Genomic DNA, 11,852 nt, shown 5'->3' with positions numbered 1-11,852 from the left:
ATAAAGCGCCAATGAACGAGGAAGCAAGAACCCACTACCAAAGGCCAATATAAAGGACCATAAACGGCTGGGAAGGAGAAACCCAAAATACCTAACACAGCATTAGAAGTCTAGGACGAAGCAACATCGGATTCAAAGCCTCTGAAATTAACCAATCCTGAAGTGCCTCCTCGTTAATTTGTTTGCATGCTCTACACTTAGCTTATCACCCCTAAGGTTGCTGGGGGAGTTGTAAACAGACAAGCAATGCTTTATTTGCTTTTAGGGTTATAAATGGGACTCTTTGTTATGTGGGTTTGAGTGAAAATGTGCAAAAGTACAGAGCTTGGGAGAAAGTGAGTCTAGTTTCTTGTTTCTGGGTTTCTTGGATTTTGTAGCCGAGAGTGTTAAAAATGGTTGTCAATGAGATTGAGCTCCAGGAGCAGCTTAAAGAGACTGGGAATAGGCTCCTAGACCCCCCATCATCCATTGACGAGCTTCTTAATTTGCTTGATGTAATGCACTTGTTTTCTCGTTCCACTTTATTTGTGTCTATCTTTTTGGGTTTCTATTGATATATTGTATTGTTGATAGAACTGGTGAATTGTACTGTTGATCAATTTTGTAGGGTTTTGTTGATGCATGCGTGTTTATTTGGGAATTTTATGTTTCAATTTCTTGGTGACTTTGTTTGAGTGGCATGTTGAATTGGGGCGGACTTTTTTTCTTAATCATTTTCTGTTGGTCATCGTTTTTCTTTTATCAGGAATGTTGTTTGGGTTATATAGGCTTTCATTTTCCTATTGCTTTTTAATCATACATGTCGATGTCTGTGTGTATGCTTTGTTGTTTACTTGTCTTTTAAATTACAATTGAGTATTGCTTTTGGACTTGATTAGTATTTGGTATAATCGCTGGCAAGTAATGGTTTAACTGGGGGTTTTATATTATTTTTCATGGATACTCCTATGAATATGTATATGTCTTTTGGATGTTGTTTGTGTACTTTATTCGTTTGGAATGTCAATGGAACAGCAAGTTCCTCATAGGAACTTTTATTTTAATCAGCAGCTCATTTGATCAATTTAATTTCCTGATATTGAAAACATGAAATATAGTTATTTGTTTTATTAATTTGTGGGTTTGATTGTATGGTCAATGTTAAAGGTTGCAAATTGTTGCTTTTGTAATAGCTTTTCATTCATATGCATATAGCTTCTTGTACTATGTTTTGGCTCAGATGACTTATTTGTGTTTTAGTAAATCATGGATCCATCCTTGTTTGTGGAATCAGTGTAGTGGATTTTGGAGATCAACAAGTTTTGTCATTGTGTGGGATCTCTTCCCAATTGCTGCCATGAATTTTGCCGCATGACTTTTGATTTATGTGTAATTGGTGTTTTTTTATAGTTTCTTCTATTATCCTTTCAGTTCTCTCTGTGTGTATGATTCATTACTTAAGAAGCTCATGTGTATATTCCTGTTCAAGAACATTGTTGAAAAACAACAAACTTGTAATCTTTCCAGGCCAGGCAAGACCTATTGCCATAAATTTGGCTATAATTTCCATATACCTATCTGGCTTACTCATTTGCCTTCCTGTTTATGATATCTGGGCGTTCCTGTTTATTGTATCTGGTACTTTTATTGGATCTGGAATCATATAGTAAAATGCAATAGATTATGCCCATGGTTGAAGTTAGATTATCTAGGTGAAATTCAAATTTGTCCATGAATAGTGAGGGAATTGAGAATGTGAAGGATCTGATAAAACTAATACTTACAGTATCAATTGGGTTTCCTTGTGGAGAATGTGGAGATGGAACTTGATGCTTGCAGGGATTCTCATTGTAAAACTGTGTAGAAAGAGCGTGGGCCATTATCTTGGAAAATTTTGTGATGAACTGGGAGAGAACAAAATGTGCAAGCCTTTGAATTTATGGAATTGCTGTTGTGTACAGAAAGCATTATGCACATTTGAGGTCTTTATTTCCATTACATCTTTAATTACCCAGTAAAATTGGTGGTAAAAGCTTCTGCAAGTTACACAAATTAGATTTTTCCTATAAACCAATTGATATACAGTTAGGATATTGTTCTGAACTTCTGATATGTAACAAAGGTTGCTTATTACTCAAATCTCTATCTAGACTTGGCTATATGGATCCTTTTCTTTCATTCTACTTGGTTTGCAGCTGCATATGCTAGTAACTGTTCATGTGACTTTAACTTGCCTTGGTGGATATTCAGGTCTTTTCTATCTTAATTTTAGATGAGACATGTAAAGCGGTCTTATGCTTGTTTTCAATTTGGTATTTACATACTGTAAGTATCATTTCTGTTATTCTTTTGCTAATGCTAGATGACGCCTACAAACATGCTTATTGTCAATTGATAAATTCCTTTCATGGGTTCATACCATGAAACTTTCTGAACTTATGGTGGTTTGAGATTCTAATCAGTAAATAAGTCAAGTTTTTGCCTGTAATAATTTCTGCAAATCAGCTGCATATCTTAATTTTTCTGATCATTGGATAAAAGGATTGATCAGTTGACTTGTATTGTTGTCTCCTAGAAACTTGAGTGTTTATTGATAAATGTGGAGCAAGCACCATCAAGATCAATGCAAGATGCACTTCTATCCCCCATGAAGGCATTGATTTCCAATGCCCTTTTGAGGAACTCAGATACAGATGTGAAAGTTTCAGTTGTGTCTTGTATTAGTGAGATTACAAGAATAACTGCACCTGATGCTCCTTACAGTGATGACCATATGAAGGTATTATAGGCAGCTAAAATTAAAATAAATTTTCATATTTTGCAGGCAATCCTTATTATGTGCTTTCAAATGCAATGAAATATTTCAATACATCTGCTTAAACATAGTTTCTTTTGGTTCTTGTGTGGTCTACATTTCCATTGGTGGGCAGGAAATTTTTCAATTGACTATAGCAGCTTTTGAGAAATTGTCCCATGTGTCAAGTCGCTGTTATACAAAGGCAGTTTCCATTCTCGACACTGTTGCAAGGGTTAGGTCATGCTTGGTGATGTTGGACCTAGAGTTGGATGAACTAATCACAAAGATGTTCCAACACTTCCTGAAGATCATTAGGTAAGAGCTTTGTGGACAGCAGTTACCATTTAGTACATCATCTGCTAATGAACATGTTAGTTTCTGAATCAGAAATGACTCATATTTGTACCATATCCTTCAATATAATTCCATATCCAGAGTGATTTGGCCAGAAATTGATCTTTTTGTAGTTCATGTTTGATTCTTGGATAACTGTCAGTGGCAACCCTGAGATCACGGTTTCTACTAAGGGAAAAAATAGAAAGTACAGAAGGTAGAAGAATCTCAGAGATGAGATAGATGAGAAAGGAATAAATAGAACAAGAATATTGAGAGAAAAATAGCTGATTGTTATTAGATTCTTGGATAATTCCCTGTTACAGGTATGCTTTGCTTTTATACTACTGCTACGACAACTGTCTTTAACAACATATAACCAATCTCCTTACTTACCCTCTAACTTCCCCCAAAATTCACCTATTTCCAAATCCCAAGAGCCTTATTCCAAGTCAGAGTCAGCTACTTGCTTTTGTCTCAGTCTCTTCTCATATATGTGACAGTACCCTTCTCATGAGGACCTTGTCCCCAAAAAGGTTGAAGTTCTAGATATTGAGCTCGGAGAAAAGGTTGATCTTCCAAAGTAGCATCATCTGAAGCAACTCCTCAGTTGCTACTCCTGTAGCATGGTCTTCTTGGCATGCGGGAAATATGTTGCAGCAGCAATTCTAGACCAAAAGACCAGATTCCTGAATTGGTGAATCAACACATGCTCATGTATGAGTAGTTTCCTTGCTGTTTTTACTCTCTGTATTTCTCTCTCCTCTATTTTTTCTCTGCAACAGAGGACTACAGGAGATTGTTTCCTTTCTTTGCTTTCTTGACATCTCCAATTCATCCTTCCTAAGAATTATAAAGTCACAAGAATAGGACCCACCATCTTTTGATTTCATCTGAAGATACGTTGCAAAACCTTGCTTGATTTGTTGTTGATTAGACTGCTCCTTGTCAAAATTCTCCTGAAGAAAATATTCTGCCTCAGTTGCCCCTCCACCAGAGAGCTTTGACAGCCTTTCTTGTATGTCCTGCTTTTCAAATGATGCAGTCTTTCCCATTGATATCCTCAGCTTCTTGCATCCTTCTTCAGTACATTTCTTAACTTCACTACCTTGGAAATTTACATCATTCTTGCTAGTAACTCTTCACTAGTAAAAATATCAAGATTAGAGTTGCAAAGGACCATATTACTTGAAGGGTCAAGTTCAACAGAGATCATTTTCTTGTACAGTTTCTGTTCATCTACAACATATAACCAATATCCAAACTGACTTTCTAATTTCCTCCCGAAATCACTTATTCCTGAGAACTTTATTCCTCATCAGACTTAGCTACTTGCTTCTGCCTAAGTCTCTTCTCAATGTCATATATATGACAGTAACATCTAAAAGATCTTGTGCAGCTAAGTTTTATAGTTGCTAAGATTAACAAAGCCAATGTTTGAATTATCTTTCTGGTCTTTCTATACATAGAAATGTACTTGTCAAAAGTTCGTAGCAGTAAACATATATTTCCTTAAATTGCACGCTTTGACTTGGCAAGCTTCTACGATGTTATATTTTTAACTGCAGTCATCCTATTTGCTGTTTTGGCAGACCAATATCATGGAATTTGATGGCTGTTTTCCATTTTCATTTTATTTGCCTATGTTTATCTTTGTATCTAATAGACAAATGATAGATTCTTCACATTCACCCAAGGTCCAATCACCCACATGCTGTATTTTTGGCCATGGAAACGGTTATGACACTGATCATAGATGAAAGTGAAGATGTATCAGTTGACCTTCTCACTCCCCTTTTGGCCAGTATAACAAAGGAAAGTCAGGTATGTTGTATGTGCTTTTCTGCTAACTGTTCCCTGCTTGCTTACTATAGTTTTTATTGCTTAAGTGGGATTTATCAATTCAATGCATTATGACTCCAGAGTGTTTCTCCTATTGCATGGAAGCTTGGTGAAAAAGTTATCGCTAATTGTGCTGCTAAACTTAATCCCTGTCTCAAGGAGGCAGTGCAGTCCATAGGCATACCTTTAGATGAGTATGCTCCAATAGTTGCTTCGATTTGCCAGGATGAGAGTCTTTCCCTTCAACAGAATCATCTCAATGGTTCAGGGGACGATTTGGTATGTTTCTTCCTGCCTATTACTATGAGATGTAATGGTATACTACTTTTTTTCAGACTAAAATTGACATGGAAGTTTCTTCACTTGCTGAATATAAATCCTAACTTCATTATTTTCTTTCCATGAAATAAGTTTACCTAATGATTAACCCGTGACTTTTCTTGTGGATTTCATCTCCCTTTCAATTTTTTTGGGGAGAAGGTGGATACATATTGTAAAACATTTTTCTAATGGACTTGCAAATTATCATTTGTACGTTCACAGTTCCTTGGCACCATGTTTCTCCTGGTGCATTTGTGTATAAGTTCATTTTTGGTGGGCAATTTGGAATCCATAATTGTGGAAGATGGACATAATTTTTTGACGGACTCGGGAAAGGTTGATAACAGAAATGATTTCACCAGTTAGATGACCTCTAGCAAATCAAATCAATATATATTGTAAAGCAAACAAAAATTCCATGAGAAAACAACTTATCAGCCTTATCAGCCTTATGTGACAAGTTAAAAATCAAAATTTGAATTCTTTAGAAGCACACCTTAATGCAGAAAATTGCTCATAAAATGGCATATGGTTTCTGCAAAGGAACTGTATTTGTGTTCCTTTCACATTTGACTCCTCTTACTTTAGGAGGTTGCTACTTTTATTTGTATTTTGTTGGTGTAGTTGTAAGGAAAGAAATAATAAAGATTCATGATGAAACTTTTTATGGGTGCAACTTTGCCTTGTTTTTCCCCTGTACTATATTCAATGTATATCATGATTCTTCAATGTAAGCTATGGCTAATAATTGCTGCAAAATTCAATTTATCTGGTGAGGCTACTAAGGGGCTATCACCAGCTGCTGCTTCTCCTGGAGAAGTTCTCCAAGCTGTGGATGCTATTCCCAAATCAACAACCAATGGAAATTCCTCAACTAGAAATGCTGGTGATGTCATAAATAATAATTCTTCAAAAATACTGGAGCACTGTTCTCTTATCCAGCATAGTGAAAGTAGTGATATACTAGGGGATACCAAACCAGAATTCAACTTGGAAATGGACCCAGGGACCGTCCCAAGGAAAAGGGGGTGGAAACCTAATTCTTTGATGAATCCAGAGGAAGGCTATGATCATTCTTGGATTTCTTCAGGAAGAAAAACTGCAAAAGTACCTTGTGAGAGAATAACTCATGACAAGGGAGTAGATTTAAACCCAGAAAATACAGTTCCAAAGAAGGTAGCTCTGCCATTAGCACGTATGAGGGAACCTACAGGATTAAGACCAGAAACTGCTAGTGTTATCGATGCTTCTTCCCCATCTCTGAATCAAAGCCTTACTCATGGAACTCATCCTAAAAGAGGCCGGCCAAAGAAAAATTGGGGTATTATGAATCAAGGTGCTGATCGTAACTCAGAACCAAAGCAACAGAAGCGCACAAGAAAATTTGGATCTGCTGCAAAGGCTACTGAAGGGGCACCTTTGCCTTCTGCCGATGAGAAAGCCGGGTTACTCGGTGAACATGAGGAAAAACCACGGCAACAGTCAACAAAGGTGGTGGTAAGGAACTTCAAAAGAGACAGCTCGCTAGTCCAATCAGATGTTAGGAAAAGAAGTTCAGTGAGTGGTATTTCAGATGTGGATGCTCAAGCATCTAAGGTTAAGGTATTAATTTTATATGAACTTCATTTTTGAAAACTATCCTACGGGCATTAATTTGTTGAGCTTTTAATTTACCTCTCCCTGCGGTCAACTGTACAGAAAAAGAAATCATCTAGAGGTGGAATTTATGATGAACAGGTCCCAAAAACAAATCTCAAGGGGATGCGGACACCACGGAAGGAAGTGGTATGCATTTTATTCATTGTGTCTTGTAACTTCTACTTGGTTGATGATAGTTATGCATATCAGTTAGCCTTTTTTTAAGAAAGAAGAGAAAAGAATGTATTGAGAATTGTTTTCTTGTTGCGATCATTTATCTGAACTGGTATTAGTAAAATAAATAAGTAAATAAATAAAAAACCTCATAGTTCTAGGGCATTTGTTCTTCATTAAATAGTGCTGGTTCCTTTCTAATTTAGGTAGTTGTTTAGTTCTATCTTTAAGAATAAGAAGTAACAGTTTCTGTTTATCTATTTCTCATAATTTAATATTTGAATTTGACATCTTCTATTTTCCCAGAGAACAGGAAAAAATGAATTGGAAGGTTTTGGGCCTAGCAGTTAAACTTAGAATTATCAGCATTGCATGAATTAGAACCCTGAAATGTCCAGCTCTTCTATGGTTTGCAACTTCTATAGTGCCTCTTTGGTGTTTCAACTCATTGCGAATAGGAATGGCTTTTACTGACAGACAAGCAATAGGAATGGCTTAACCAACAGACAAGCAATAAAGAATAGAAGTTACGTGAAAGCTGCACAATATTTGGAAAACTAAACTCTCTGTACTGCATTGCCCAAGATACAGTCCTGTTTTCTCTTTGTTAGTGTTGATAATCAAAATATTGAATAATTAGTCTGAGGAGCTGGCTGCTGCGCTCTTGGTATATATATATATACTTCTTTTACTGCAAAATTTCAAATATAACTTTTCTATATTTTGTACTTGCTTAAAGTTCTACTAGATGGGGAGAATTTTTAGTGCTTCATCCTTCCGCACTCTTCAAGTTATAATTTATGTATTTTCCCCCAATTCAGACTCCTGATCTTGGTGAGCAATTGGTTGGTAGCAGAATAAAAGTTTGGTGGCCAAAAGACAAGATGTGAGATGCCTAAAGCTTTTATTTTGATTATAGTTCATTTATCTGTTATATTTTGTTGGTTGTTTAGAATTTCTTTGATTTTTTCAAGTTTCAGTAATGCAAAAGTATCTTTTATTTACTTGTGTCCAATAATTTGTTCCTGGAGGATTTTTTAGGTTTCATGTCATGTGTATATATGACGACATTTTGACTTCCAATTCTCAAATCTGATGCTGATGAAGTACCTCGTTTTGAGACTATCATATAGGCATTTTTTATCATGATAATTTTGGAAGATAGTGAGGATTAAATACTTCTGCAGAATTTTGTAGGCTTTCACCTTAAATCTTGAAAAGAAAGGACTAGTTGCTGGAATCTTAATTAGAATTAAAATTTGAATGTAGGATATGGCCCTATGAATACCATGGCATGCAATATACAATTTGATAAAAGAAGTGAATAAATAGATGGAGACTAGCACAATTGCTGGGAGGTGGTTGCATCATCAGGATAATAGTTGGTCTTTACTATGTAGACAGGATTAGCAAGTGATGAGCGTTTGCTCTTGGTTACAGAGTTGTGAAATACAATCAGGAAGTGACCAAATAAATGTTCAAAACTATTTATATTTTCTCAGTGGTTACTTGTTATTTTAAGATTATCAATAGGGCTGTAAGCTTAATAGTTGTTACTCCCTTTGTCCCATTTCAAATGTTATTTTAGAAATTTCTTTTTGTCCCACTTTGTTCTCCATTTTAGAAAATTAAGAAAGCATTAATTAAATTTTTTCCAACTTTACCCTTGTGTATTCTTATTCCCAGTGCATTTGATCTCTTATTCAACTATTAGCATATATCTCTCAGGAAATTAAAAATAAGAACATACCAAGTGTATTGCAAAGATACTCTTCTATTAGTACTTTTTCATTACAAAAATGGGATTACCCAATCATTTCCTTAATTCTTGTGCAAAAACCTTAAATGGCATTTGAAATATGATGAAGGGAACAACAGTTAAAATAGAAGAGCTCTGGGTTTTGCTCCTCTCTAGGGAAAATGCCATACTGACATGCCACATTAGTTCGGATTAGTTTAATAATTACTAGTGCTAACTGGGACTAAATCTAGTCTGGCTGAATAGGATTTGAAATTTATTTGAATTAATTGGTTAATGGAGAATGTGGGTGCATTCTGTTGCCTAAAGTCAGCTTATTGCAAAGAACTGCACCATTCACCCAGAAGGAGAAGGGGGGGTGGGTGTTGAGGAAGTAACCCTTTTTCTAGTGCTTTTTGTTTTTAGTTCTTGATTTTTTATATTTACTAGACATCATTGGCTAAAATTTCTGGACTCTGCATATATCCATTGTAACAATTTCTCTTGATCTTTCTAAGTGCAGATATTGATGCTTGTTTTCTTGAATGTGTTTTCTTGTTTTCCAGGTTTTATGAAGGAGTACTTGAATCCTATGACCCTATCAAAAAGAAGCATAAGGTGAGATGGTTCTAGCTTAACCCTACTTGGTTCTTCTTCTTTCATCTACTTCTTTTTTCCCTCTCCGTGTGAATTTTAGGACAGAGGTTTCTAGAACCTATTATTCGCACTTGGTAGTGGTTTCCTATTCTTATTTTCCATATACTGGCCCTTCTGAGGGGCATCTCTTATGTTAAACGATGAGCAATTATTTCTTTTCACATCCATGACCCCTTGGACTATCTTATAGTTGGTCCTCCTATGGTTTTTGTTGCAAAATCAACCATTTTAAAGTACTCATCCCTGTTTAGAGCAAGTATAAATTTTCAGAACCATTTTAATTCTTCTCTTATCATAAAAGTTCCATGATCATCTTTAGTTTCTCCTTACTATAGCTTAAACACTTTTGCTGATGACATTTTTAGGTTTTGTATGCTGATGGAGATGAAGAGATACTAAATCTCAGAAGGGAACGGTGGGAACTAATTGGAGATGATATTTTGCATGATGAAGTGGGTCTTTTCTCTTTGTTTAGACCTGCTATTTTTCCTCAATAACTTATTTCTGCAAAGTAACTTCCTTGTCTTGCAATTGTGGTGATAATATTTGCAGGAGCGAAAACCTGACATTTCAAATGCTGATCCTTCATCTGAGAAGTAAGTTCCGTTGTTCCAATGATTTTGATGCTGCTATTTTCAATCCTGCAACATCTAGTGTATTTAGTTTTATGTTTAACCATGTAAGACTCGAGAAATTTATTGTTAAGAGTCTATTTGGAACTGATGTGTTGAAAAGCTCTTCTCCTTTCCCTTTCGTTTATTTCCATGTTGAGAAAAGGAAATGGTAAAATTGGCTTTCCTGCCTCTCCTACTGTGTTTATTATATTGCCTTGTCAATGGAGAAGAATTATTTTCCTGCATCTTGATGCTACATCTGTGAGGTAAGGACATTTTAGAGTGAGTATAACATAAAATCAAGAAGAAAAAGAGTCTTTCCTTTTAATTTCCATGAGAAATATACAGTTGATATAAAATAAAATAAAGAAGAGGGCTTGTTACTCTATCACACCAAGTGATTGTTGCCATTGATCCTCAGCGGTAAAATAGTTGCCGCATAATTCACGCACATGATTGTTTGCTACCATATCTGTTGTTTAGTTATAAATGTCTTGTCCTTTGTGAAATGCACGAGCAGACAGTCCAGACCTCGAAAGCAAAACGGCAAGGTGATTTCAGAGTCAGGCAAACAACTGAAGGTTGATTCAAAAAGGTTGGTTTACATTCATCAAATTCTGAATTATGATAGTTTGGTATATTTAGAATGAAAGATTATGATGGTTTTCTAGGAGTGGAACCACCAGCATTTCTAAGAGAAAAGCCAGAAAGTCTACAGGTGCCGTTACGCGGGATAAACCAATTGCTGCTGACAAATCTATAGATTATACACCTAAGCCTAACAGTGGCTCAGAAGGAGATGGCAAAGAATCTGGTAGCAAGTTGAAGATCAGAAGTCCAAGGACTGGAATAAACTCCAAACAGACAACACTAGAGACTGCAAGTCCATCCGGCGATGAAAGTCTCGGAGGCGGTATATGAATTTTGTGTCACAGCCAGACCTAAAAAGGAGCACTAAACTATCCTGTAAAAAAGTCAGCAACAAAGTGAAAGTTGGTTGGGAGATCTTTTGGACTCGGCTGACCCTAGTTAATAGAAACAAAGTGTAGTGTGTACAGAGAGGAAGAAGCTAGAAAGCCCTGCAAGTCTTGGTTTGGTGCAGGGTTGTTGTCTCTTTGCATGAAGTTGACATAAATATTGTTTTTTGCATGGTAAGCATTGGGATTTTTGGTTGCTGAGCCTGTAAGTAGATTACTGGAGGCAGGAAATGGAATTTCTTTTAAGCAATTGATTCGTCTTCTTTCCGAACTAAAATAATAAGAAAAAATTAAAACATAAAAAAATTTACTAATTAATCTTTCGTTTAAAAATATATTAAAATTTTTTTATTAATTTTACTATTTAATTTGTATAATTTTAAAAAAATTATTAGTTAATTTTTAAAATTTTTAAAAGTTTAATAATTAATCCTTTCATATTAGAGTATTTTATTTTATTTTTAATATTTAATAGTTAAAAATTATTAGAGAAATTAATTAATAAATTTTTTTAATTTTAAAAATAATTTAATATATTTTTTAAAATTAAAAAATAAATTAGTGAGTTTTTCTGTATTATTAGAATTAAATCTTAATTTTTTTGAATAATAATAATAATAACAGTAAAATCCATGTTGAATTGAAAGAGGGTGGATTTTTGGATTCTGATCTTTTTTTTTTTTTTCTTCAAAGATAAAAATTAGTCCAAGCCCCATGAAATTCCAAGCGTTGAAAATGACGTAGAAAGCTCCTGTATCTTTAGTTTCAGGTGATGTGGAGCT

At 35.2% G+C, this 11,852-nt stretch overlaps 1 protein-coding gene across 4 annotated transcripts; it reads left to right on the top strand.

Moving 5' to 3' along the window:
* Window positions 1-11,320, top strand: LOC110613349. 4 transcript variants are annotated; one of them, XM_021754428.1, is made up of 13 exons: window positions 1-494; window positions 2,555-2,758; window positions 2,910-3,091; window positions 4,807-4,933; window positions 5,033-5,230; window positions 6,059-6,874; window positions 6,971-7,057; window positions 7,906-7,970; window positions 9,389-9,440; window positions 9,845-9,931; window positions 10,032-10,075; window positions 10,614-10,688; window positions 10,765-11,320. In XM_021754428.1, the coding sequence occupies exons 1-13, from the start codon at window positions 393-395 to the stop codon at window positions 11,012-11,014; spliced, it is 2,289 nt and encodes a 762-aa protein (XP_021610120.1). In that variant the 5' UTR covers window positions 1-392; the 3' UTR covers window positions 11,015-11,320. The 4 variants fall into 4 exon arrangements, with proteins under 4 accessions (XP_021610120.1, XP_043811724.1, XP_021610121.1 ...); XM_043955789.1 differs by having other exon boundaries at window positions 6,050-6,874; window positions 7,010-7,057; XM_021754429.1 differs by having other exon boundaries at window positions 6,050-6,874; window positions 10,780-11,320.
* The last annotated feature ends 532 nt before the right edge of the window (window positions 11,321-11,852 follow it).

The sequence above is a fragment of the Manihot esculenta genome, chromosome 4 (assembly GCF_001659605.2).
Source record: "Manihot esculenta cultivar AM560-2 chromosome 4, M.esculenta_v8, whole genome shotgun sequence".
NCBI classification, from domain to species: Eukaryota; Viridiplantae; Streptophyta; class Magnoliopsida; order Malpighiales; family Euphorbiaceae; genus Manihot; species Manihot esculenta.
The sequence above is the reverse complement of the archived record's forward strand: the minus strand, read 5'-3'. Positions and strand labels throughout refer to the sequence as shown.

Bases quoted from the DNA above. Each gene is read 5' to 3' on its own strand.
- LOC110613349 (XM_021754427.1), top strand. From the start codon at position 393: ATGGTTGTCAATGAGATTGAGCTCCAGGAGCAGCTTAAAGAGACTGGG. The intron at 4,934-5,032 runs GTATGTTGTATG...TTATGACTCCAG, and splicing joins GTATAACAAAGGAAAGTCAG to AGTGTTTCTCCTATTGCATG. The intron at 7,058-7,905 runs GTATGCATTTTA...CCCCCAATTCAG, and splicing joins GGACACCACGGAAGGAAGTG to ACTCCTGATCTTGGTGAGCA.